Source organism: Takifugu flavidus, chromosome 1 (assembly GCF_003711565.1).
Source record: "Takifugu flavidus isolate HTHZ2018 chromosome 1, ASM371156v2, whole genome shotgun sequence".
In the NCBI taxonomy this organism is placed as follows: Eukaryota; Metazoa; Chordata; class Actinopteri; order Tetraodontiformes; family Tetraodontidae; genus Takifugu; species Takifugu flavidus.
In genome coordinates, this window is record NC_079520.1 from 15,858,986 (window position 1) to 15,870,030 (window position 11,045).

General features: G+C 45.8%; 1 protein-coding gene across 1 annotated transcript; it reads left to right on the top strand.

Annotated features, from left to right (window-relative positions):
* Window positions 1–1,908: 1,908 nt before the first annotated feature.
* On the top strand, window positions 1,909–5,290 carry LOC130529168 (serine/threonine-protein kinase pim-2-like). The gene is made up of 8 exons (XM_057039150.1): window positions 1,909–3,352; window positions 3,444–3,752; window positions 3,827–3,921; window positions 4,005–4,052; window positions 4,168–4,374; window positions 4,484–4,664; window positions 4,746–4,934; window positions 5,054–5,290. The coding sequence occupies exons 1-8, from the start codon at window positions 3,211–3,213 to the stop codon at window positions 5,164–5,166; spliced, it is 1,284 nt and encodes a 427-aa protein (XP_056895130.1). The 5' UTR covers window positions 1,909–3,210; the 3' UTR covers window positions 5,167–5,290.
* Window positions 5,291–11,045: the final 5,755 nt, after the last annotated feature.

An 11,045-nucleotide genomic window follows, 5' to 3' on the forward strand; every position in this document is an offset into this window, starting at 1 on the left:
GCTGGTATGAGTCTAAGGCAGGAAGGAAGCAAACGGGCTGACTGTGGGTGCTGTAATGTATGTAATGTTTGTGTGTTATTTGCTTAGCTCAAAAAAGGTATGTGATGTTTAAATGAGTTGTTGTGTATGAGAGGAACATAAAAATCTGTACTTCAGGGAATCTGACAATGTGAGCATCCGGAGGAATGGTGTTGTCCCTAGGGAATTTAGGCCTAGCTGAGAGCAAGAAACCGATAGTAAAAATGTCAGATGACGACCACAGTGACATGACACATATGGCGGAACATGTGTCTTAAAAAGGTATATCCGGTCTACTGTGAAGAACCTGTTTTTAAAAAACCAAAGAAGGTATATCCGGTCACCTATAGAAATTAATAGTAAATGTAAGGGGAAAGAAAGAGGAGGAAACTACCATTTTAGACACCAAACTACCATTGTAGCCGCCAATAGAAAGGGTTAGTTAGTAACAATGTAAAAAATGTAAAAAATCCACCAATAAAAACAAAGAAAGTATAATTATTAAGTAAAATAGGGCGTAAAAGAATGGTCTTTGATGGCCAGAATGTATAGTATATAAGAGAAACACGTTAGGTTCTTAGTTCTTCCTGGGGATTTCCTTTGGAACTACTCATTTTTCCTCTCTGTTTTTACCTTTTGCTTTTGCTAATAAACTTTGGACTTGACTCCACCAAGCTCTTGTGCTCATTTTGGATTCTGAATATTTGGATCACGAAGACGAGGAGATTCTCCACGTCAAGTTTTCTGAAGGGGGACGTGAAGGCGGATAGAGAGCAGGAGCTCAGGTGCACTGATACACATCTGAAGCAGGTTTGCCTGCTGCTTAGAGTCTGGTCTTCACCCCTCTTGTCTTTTATGAAATATTCCTTGCTCAGCTGTAAAGTAGATTGAACTCCAGCCCTCGTTATTACCTCCACCTCCTCCTTTATGGAGTTTTTCCTACGTGACTAAGAGAGGTCGCACCCTGCAAGGTCAATGACGAGAATTATTGATTTACCATTCATCTGCTCCCGAGGTCATTAGAAGCCGTGATGATAATCGCTATTATGGATGGATATTTTAAGCCATGGAAGGGGATAGAAGAAAGAAAATGTGAAGCAAAATATGTGTGTTTGAGGGAGGCGACTCCAAAGTAAATTCTCTCATCACGCTCACCCAAGCCACGGGAGTAACCAGGAAGCAAAGATGTAATTAAAAAAGGGAAATCACAGCAGAAAATGTGCCCCAATATCATTTATAGGCGGATGATAACTGGTCTAGATACGGAATGATGATGGAATGATACTAGAGAAACTCAAATTTCTGCATTAGTTCATTTACGCTGGTAGGAACCGAGGGGACCATGCCAAAGATCCGGAGACCGTCGTGGTGCTGATTCATCTGAAAGGACCTAATATTTTCAGGACGCAAGACAAGAAAAGGAAGTTTGCATAAAAAAGTGAACACCTCGGTTCCACCTAAACTAATTACACCTTCATTCGCCGGATGTGTCCAACAGGCCGACCAGCATCGTTCTCTCTCCTTTAACACCTGCGCCATCAAATTTTGGCAAGCAAATGCAGGAGAGATGAAGGCCCAGCTGAAGGGGAGGAGACAGGCAAAAACACACACCCACGGCCATTGGGCCATAACAACCGCACACCTGACTGTGGTAGGCCACGTGCAAACACTGCTGCTCCCACTGTCCAGGATGGCTTGATGTGGTATTTTTTAAATTTCTTTCCGAATTTCTGCAGTGTACAAAAGATGGCAATCACATATGGAGTGACCTTTATAGAAGTGGTCTCAAACTGCAGCCTTTAGTGTGCATTTGGCGATATTGGGGTCATCTGCGTTGACGCTGTCCTCCTCCTCGGTTTTGATGTGCGCGGAAACACATATATCAATCAATCAATTTTTATTTATATAGCGTCTTTTACAATCAAAATTGTTTCAAGGCGCTTTCCAGAATCCCAGGGCCTGACCCCAAACAAGCAACAGTGGCAAGGAAAAACTCCCCTTTGACAGGAAGAAACCTTGAGCAGGACCAGGCTCATGTAGGGGGACCCTCCTGCTGATGGGGGGCTGGGTAGAGAGAGAGGAGAGGAGAGGAGAGGAGAGGAGAGGAGAGGAGAGGAGAGGAGAGGAGAGGAGAGGAGAGGAGAGGAAACCATGACCCAGTGGGGTGACAGAGGCCTGTCAGGTGATCATGTTTCTGGACCCCGGCAGCCTCGGCCTATAGCAGCATAACTAAGATGTTAACCTAATGATTAGACGACCCCCTGAGTATGATAATTTGTCTGTCTATGATAGTAACTAGGACTATGGAATTAGTGACAATAAGCTTTTTTAAAGAGGAAGGTTTTACGTTTACTTCTTGCCAGCAGATTTAGATTGGCTTCTATGTCGCCCGCTCTGGCCCCCGGAATGCACCTAACTATGGTCGCTGGAGTCGGCTTCACGTAGCGCAAAACAGAGTCGCCAATTACCAGGGTCGGTTTCTCAGCGGATGCGTCGCCAAGTGGGGAAAAGCGGTTAGCCACGGGAAGCGGGTGGTGGGGCACCGTGGGCCTTTGGTTTGGGCTACGCTTCCTGCGAACCGTCACCCAGCCGCCCTGGCTAGCCGGCTGCTGCCGGGGGACCGCTAGCTGTAGCTACGCTAGGCGGCTCCGCAGCAGCTAGCTTCTCCGGGCTACCTGACGCAACTCCAGCTAACTCCAAAATGCGAAACCGCGTCTCAAGGTCACTAAGTCTCGCTTCCAGGGCCATTAATAAACTACACTTTATGCACATATTCCCTTCACTAAAGGAGGCAGAGGAGTAACTAAACATTTCACAGACTGAACAGACACAGACACCGGGTGAAACAGACGGTGCTGTTTCATGCCATGCTCATGCTAATAATCGGCCCTGTATTTGTTTAATATGGATTATTTCTCCCTGTTGTTATCGAGTGACTGTTATTATCGAATGAGTAGATTTTCCCGAGTATTAAATTTTAAATAAAATGATTCCAACACACACCGTGCACCAACGAACTCTATTGAGAAGACAGGAAGTGACGCAATACGCTACCCAACGGAAGGGGGCGCACATGGGCATAGTCTAGCATTAGCATAAAGACTTTGTTCAGAGTCAAAACATTAAAGAAACACCAAAGCCATTTTCAAAGATATACACAAATACGTCAAAGCCAAGATTAAAGCCAATGCCATGAGCGAAAAAGGTATAGTCAACAAAGTTCCTCTGCTAAATACACTAACAAATTGTTTAACATTGGCTGTTGAGTTGTGGTACAAAGCAGAAATGGGTGTCTCTTCCAATAAACGCAAACATGAGGAATCCTCAAAATCAGGTGACTACACCAGCCAAATCCATGTTTTTCATGCTGGCCTGATTCGTTTAATACAAAAGTTTGAAGCAGACTGCTTTTACCTCACAATCAGAGAACAGCACCAGTCCATCCACCAGCGCAGGGGACCACGGTAGGGTGGTGAGCAAAAAGAGGAAGGTCAGCTCTGAGTGCAGGCGAACGGCAGCACACAGAACAGTTTGCAGCGAACCCACTCCTCGAGTAGGACCGAAGGAGGTGTCAAACCTGGGCAGAAAACGAAAGGCCCAGTCAGACCCAGAAGCTCTCAGGAAGAGACAGAAGACGGAATCAGTGAGAGTTCCCCACAATGTGTCCCCTCTTCCTGAGCTGCAGCCATCTACCCTACCAAAGACCAAGCATGTCTTGGTGCCCATCAGCAGAGGTGAGCTTATTGTGGAGGGTGTGTGTGTGTGTGTGTTTGTGTGCACTACAGCTGTAATAAATCTGTGTTTGCAGAAGAATATCAGAAACAGTACGTAGAAGTTGACCAGCTGGGAGAAGGAGGTTTTGGAACAGTGTATTCTGGTTATAGAAGGGACGATTTATTTCCAGTAAGTATTTTTATTTGAATCACACCAAACACACATACACATAATCGTCACTGCTCTCCTTGACACATGATTCTTTCCTGCAGGTGGCAATCAAGCACATTGATAAAGACTTGGTCAAATACCAGTCAGTGGTAAGGCTAACTTTGATCCTACCATCAGCTGTTGAACTTAGTGTGGAGCTCAGCAGTAAACCAGCAGTTTACCAGCAGTAAACCACAGACGAGCATGTTGTGTTCCTCTCTTCAGGTGGTAAACGGTGAGCTCCACTGCGTCCCACTGGAGATGATGCTTATGGTGATGACAGCAGGGGACTCTGTAGGGGAAAATGCCGTCATATCACCATTAGCATGGACCAGCCTGGATGATGAAGTGCTACTGATCATGGAGAGGCCAGAGCATTGCACAGTCCTGTTTGACTACATTGACCGCCAAATAGACGAAGGTCTGGCTAAGGTAATCACGCTGGCTCGTGATCGTGTTACGGTGGACCGCCACCCACTGCTGCAGAGCTCGGACTGATAATATCTTTGGATGTTCTTTAACTCCTCTTTTTGTCCATCAGGAATTCATGAGGCAGCTGGTGGAAGCTGCAATTCACATCCATAAGGCGGGCGTGTTCCACCATGATCTAAAACCCGAAAACATACTAATTGAATACGATGAAGCTCGGCTCATTCCTCGAGTGCGCATCATCGACTTTGGTTGTGGCTGTTTTGTCACGCCGGGATATCACGGCTACGTCGGTACGACTGAACTCATGCTGACGTCTGATTGGGAGATTTTCAGTTGACACTTTAATTCAAAACCTTTTTCTTTCCTTACAGGAACCTCTTGCTATCAGCCTCCAGAGTCTAACACCCAGGGAACTTATGAAGCTGGCCCGACCACCGTCTGGCAACTCGGATGCATCCTCCTCCAACTAATGAGTAAAATGATTGACTTGTTCGCAACAGGGATGCAGCACTGCGAACATTTCCTCGCGTACACCATAATGGAGTTGGAAGTGTCTGAAGGTAAAAAGATGCTACTGCTTCTTCTCTTCATTAATATTTTGCAATTGTCTGAACTTGTAATTAATGAAGTCAGCTTCTGTGATAATAAGGTCACTTTTCTCTCCGTCTACCCTCCTCAGACTGCAAGACGTTTCTGAAGAGCTGTTTCCTATTCAACCCGGATCAGCGTATTACCCTTGAACAGATGAGGTGCCACCCATGGTTCAGTTCAAGTGTCCCACCAGAAGCGTAGCTCTGAGGTTATTTGAGAGCCGATGTCCCTATTTTTTTATTAACTGTAATTTTCAGGAAATGTGAACCTAACATAATATGTAACCCTTTATCACTACTGCCTAAGTAAACATGCTATTATCCTACATGTCATAATTTTGGAGAAAATGGCTGGTGTCTGGTCTCTGCTGTTTTTCTACGCAACTATTTTTATTATACACCCAGCCCAGATGGGCCAACATGGGGACCATGTGGTGGACTTGGTCCTGGGTGTATGCTTTTAGAGGTCGCTCAAAAAATGTTACCCAAGTTTTGGTGTCTAACTGCTGAAAAAAACAAGTCTTCCAAGTCTGAGGCTCTGATCCAAAAGAGACCCAGGTGGCTTTGAAGGACATTCATTTAGTGTACATTTTAACAACACGTCATTATTTATTCTAAAAATTGAGAAGAAAAAAATTCAGGTACTCAGCAGCTGAAAGAAACACAATAAAAACACACCAATACAGAAACAAAACAACAAAAGCTTACACCAATTAACATAACCAAACTAACCTAAAACACACTAATTAATTAAAATACCGACCTAAACCATTCTGAGAAAAACCCTCATCAGGTCACACAGACCTGCACCACGAATTCACACATTCAAACACCCAATGTTCGACCGTGGATCTGGATTCCCTCAGTCCGTGAACTCAACACAACCAGAGACCCACGATTGCTGTCCAAGGGATGCAGCAGCTGCAACTTTCACCACCCAATCCAGTGGTAAATCCCGCCACAACGAGGAGGAGATGCAAGGAGCCCAACGATCGCACCAGGCCAATGTCCAGCAGGAACAGCAGCCACCAAGATGGGGAACCCCCGGCCACCGAATGAATCCAGCTGTCCCTCCGCGCCCACAGGCCCTGGAAGCCACCGAGCCAGCACCAAAGCCCTTCGCGGCAGCCCGTGTTCGTCAGTCCCGCAGCCAAAGATCCATATCACCAAAGGCAGCACTTAGCGAGCAGCCACCCGATCAGGAGCAGCGAGCATCAATGAAGCAGCCACTCTCCTGTGCTCACCTCTCGATGGACTCCGCCATATGTCCGGACCAAACCCTCGGGAAAGAAGCACGTACCCAAAAGCCAGCGGTCAAACAAGGTCTTTCCTGCTGTGACACAAACCACGAATGGTTTAACGACCCGCAGGACATTGTCAGCCAGGGACCAAAACGGGATGCAGTAGCCAGAAGGCCGACGGAAAGAACCACCCAGGAAAGGAGAGTCATGGCGAGAGCAAGGGAGGTCTCAGGGCAAGTGACCGACATGCAAGTGGTGTGCAGGCAGGGCCTATTATTGCCCCCCCCAAAGACTATTAGGCTAGATTGCCAACTAGAGGCACCTGTCTGGCCGAGCTGGGGGCAGGTGCTCAATCAATCAATCTTTATTTATATAGCGTCTGTTACAATCAAAATTGTTTCTAGGCACTTTACAGAATCCCAGGACCTGACCCCCACACCAGGTTTTCCCCAAAAGGTGCTCCAATTGTCTACAAAGGCCACCTGGTTTTCGGGGCACCACCGTGACAACCAGCGACGAAGCGACGACATGCGGCTAAACATCTCATCGCTGGCCAGATTGGGGAGGGGACCAGAGAATGCTACAGATCCAACATCGTTTTTGCGTAGTTGCACACCGAACTCTATGTTAATTTTGGTGACTTCCGACTGACAAAGCCGGGTGTCCTTTTCTCCGACGTGAATAATAACTTTACTGAATTCACGTTTACTTCTTGCCAGCAGATTTAGATTGGCTTCTATGTCGCCCGCTCTGGCCCCCGGAATGCGCTTAACTATGGTCGCTGGAGTCGGCTTACGTAGCGCAAAACAGAGTCGCCAATTACCAGGGTCGGTTCTCAGCGGATGCGTCGCCGAGTGGGGAAAAACGAATAGCCACGGGAAGCGGTTGGTGGTGCACCGTGGGCCTTTGGTTGGGCTACGCTTCCTGCGAACCGTCACCCAGCCGCCCTGGCTAGCCGGCTGCTGCCGGGGGACCGCTAGCTGTAGCTACGCTAGGCGGCTCCGCAGCAGCTAGCTTCTCCTGGCTACCTGACGCAACTCCAGCTAACTCCAAGCTGCGGAACCGCATCTCAAGTTCACTAAGTCTCGCCTCCAGAGCCATTAATAAACTACACTACACATATAGAGCATTTGCATTTATCCTGGTGGTCAAACATGTTTTCAGAACAAAAACAACCAATAAGTCATTTAATGATGTGAGGATCACTGAACTATTTCTGCAATCTAAGTTTTGGGTCTTTAGCGCAGTGCTCCACGGTCTCAGCTCTCCACCAGCACTAATTATAACCCTCATTAAAATCCCAGGCGGCAATTAAAGTGCTCGTTAGAATTGCTAATCATCTTCTAGCTGCAGTGGACAAGACACCAGCCATTTCACTTCTCATCATGCAAACAAATCAACATTTACGGATCACTCTGGGAGGATTTGGCCTGTAAAGAGTTTAGCTGCCGACCAGTTGCATATTTGGAGGTCCTTCCTGGTGGACAACCAGGAGGCTTTGATTCTATCATCATGTGACAAAAATGTTGCAAAATGTTTGGAATTTTAACTGCAATGGTGGGTCAGAAGTGTTGACTCATCCATCCCCAATCATTCCAAATTAAATCTGTTTGAAACCAAACATACAGGGACAAACAACCTTAAGATGTTTGTTTTTTTTAATGTGAATTAATGGTTTTTTTGCGAGGTGGGGGTGGTCGATATGTTTTGGAAGTTTTCCTGATAAAGTTTCCAAGGGTTTTTAGACAAAATAAAGCTTCAGAGGTGCCCCCTGCTGTGAACAATCAAGTGCAACGAAACGTCCTAGAAAACAGGCCATTCGATTCGTTACGGCCTCCTGACTGATTCAGGTCTTGCAAGCAACTGCAGTCATTTGATTTTGCGTGTTGAGTGATGTAGCCACGCCGAAGGGGCGCCGGGATGTCAAGCGACATGAGGATCGGGCCGCTGCTGCACTGTTGTGCCTTCGGAGATCTAATAACATTTTGGAGCTTATTATTAAAAAAAGAAAAGAAAAGAAATAGAAACGACGCCTCAGGAGATGTGAAATAACTATGCAGATCAAGGTCGTGTGATGGGCCCCGCAGAGAAGAGTACACACACAGAAACACACCCAATTCCACTTGGGTCTGATTCCTGCTGAGGTTTTTTGCAGAGCTGAGCCCGTTTACTTTTCAAAGCCAACAAAAATGTCATTCCATAAAGAACGTCTGATTAAAAACACAAATACAGGGTGTGGATGCTACAACGTCTCCCAATGAACGTGATGACGTGATCAGAGGGAGCTTCTGGAGCTTCAGAGTCCAGTGAGAGGCCAAATCTGGTCCCCTGTCTTTCAGCAACTTAGAGATGTTTAGAAACTTGTTAAATATTATAAATTAGCATATTTGTCGGTTTGCCTTGCCCAGTATGAGGTCACCAATTAAGAAAGTTGACCAATAAACCCAACTGGCTCAATAGGAGGCAGCGTGGCTGGTTTGATCCGAGTCTTCTCCAAACACCTCGCAATAAACTTCCAGCAGCAGCGGAAGCTTCACTTCCTGTTCTGGTGCACAAGAATTCCCTTAATTCCCTGTCAAATCTTTGTCATGGCAGTTGTGGTGAGGCGACACGTTAAACGAGGTCCATATGGGCGCGTGTACTGAGAGGACGCGTTCAGGGAGCGTTTGAGGAAGCGCACGTCATGCGGAGTCTGTTGTGGTCGCCAGTGATGAACATCCTGGGGTGGATGAGGTAAGCGGCGGCCATCTGCTGCTCTGCTGGCAGGTGGTGTGGATAATGATGTGTCGCAGTGATGCAAAGAGGGGGCAGCAGTCGACATATACCTGCAGCGGGCCCACGCCGCTTTGTTTTTTCTTTTTTTAAAACCATTTTTTTCAGACTGCGTGTAACCTTCAAAGTAGGGTGGTAAAAAGGAGGAGCGGGTTATACCACAGCCAAACACTAGATGGCATGTCTAAGGCCTGGCAGCAGCCTTTGAGCTCTTTTATGGACGCTCCATGTGCTGGTGCTGCTGTGTGTCCCTGATGTCACATTGATGGACCAGAACCAGGTCAGTAAAAGTTCCCAGTGTAAAATATTTCCTCTCTTTTAGCACAGACTTTTGTTTGTCTGTCAAAAAGGGTGACAACCTGAGGATCTAACCCTTGACTTCCGTTTTTGTTCTTCTTTGCATGAAATGACAGTGTTTGCGCGATGCTGTGCAACATGTCTCCATATGTTTTTATTACCAGCCCCTTTTTATTCTGATGTCTACTGTTAACCACACGCTGGTGTGTAGGGGATCACGGTGTAGGATGTAAATAAAACAGCGAACCACGCAACTGACACTGCAGAGGACCACAGATGAGCTGCTGATGTGCAGTTTTATTTAAAGGAAGCAGGTGGCCGTCTTAATGTGTGTGTGAGAGAGTTTGAACGCATAAATAAATCAACTTGTCGAGTGAGCTGGATGGAATGTTTCACTCTTTGTGAATGTGTCATGTGATAAATGCAGTTTAACATTTTAAGCACAGGTCAAGAGAGACCCACACACACACACACAGACACACACACACATACATATACACACACACACAGGCATGGATTATGATATTAAAATAGTCGGACTATAAATGACTGGGACTGGGGCACAACAACTGATGCAAAAAAAAAGTTCGAGAGACCTTAAGAAAAGGGTTGCAGGTTCTAATCCCTCAGCCAACCTTCGACAGCTCCACTGATTTTCAATGCTGACAGTGTGTGTTGAGAATTGGGCAACAAGTGGATTGCACCTAAACAAAATGTTAAATGTGTCAAAAATGTGACTGTGTTGTCTGGAGGCAGAAATGGAGGGGGTTGTGAGGCAGTGCTGCCTTGCTGCTACTGCGGGATGACTTTTTTGCAGTGGTTGGCATCAGGACAGAGTATATACCGGTATGTCTTCTCCATCTGTAGGATGAGTGTTTCTGCATATCTGAACTATAAACTCTACAGATGCTGTTTGCGTCACACAAAGCTTTCACCCTCCCGCAGGATTGTTGGTATTAATTCTTTAACGGTGAGCCAGTTCTTACCCTGAGGTAAATGAGAAAAGTAAACAGACTTTTTAAAGTTCAGCCATTTGAGTTTCAAAGCGAGATGATCCAAAAAAAAAGGACTCAAAACTTGAGTTTAATGAGTTACTTGAGGAGAATTCTCAGAAGAATTTGGAATTGACCAAATTAAAACCTAATTAGGCAGACTTAAACAGATAAGGGAAGATAAGGACGCCGCCAAAGATAATCTTCCATCAACGCTCTCCACTCTACTCTTTCTCTCAACAGCACCGTAGCACCAATTAGGGCTGGACTTTCACATTAGGAGGTGAACAAAGAACTTGAAGGACAAATTGACTTGATGGTTTTGGGATGTGATGCTGCCAACGAACAAATCAAAGGATGCTCAGGGTTTGTTTTTTTTGTAATTTAGCAAAACATATAAGAGTGCTACACTTTTATTTCCATGTTAATATCTAATCATGAGACAGCCTGTCTGAGATCTAGAACTATTGCACTCACATGAAGAGGCTGATAGCATGTGGCAAGGATTATGACAAATGCTGAGGACTCACCAGTTTAGAGTTTAATTTGAAAGCCTGTATTTGGCCCTTAGTCCTTGTGAGGAGATCGACGTTTAATTGTTAAAATAAACTGCTTAATTGTGTCCGTCCAACAAACTCTTAAAATGCATGTGTTCTTCTGAATGTCCTGGCAATAAATTGGATTTATGGGATAGATTACATGCCTCAGCCAGACTGAAGGAGATGGAAACAGTTTGATGAGTGCTACGACGAGACTTGAGTCACCATGTGCTTCTTTTT

Excerpts from the sequence above, each read along its gene's own strand:
- LOC130529168 (XM_057039150.1), top strand. The coding sequence starts at position 3,211 with ATGAGCGAAAAAGGTATAGTCAACAAAGTTCCTCTGCTAAATACACTA. Across the intron at positions 3,753-3,826 it reads CTTGGTGCCCATCAGCAGAG|AAGAATATCAGAAACAGTAC; the intron begins GTGAGCTTATTG and ends CTGTGTTTGCAG. Across the intron at positions 3,922-4,004 it reads GAAGGGACGATTTATTTCCA|GTGGCAATCAAGCACATTGA; the intron begins GTAAGTATTTTT and ends TCTTTCCTGCAG.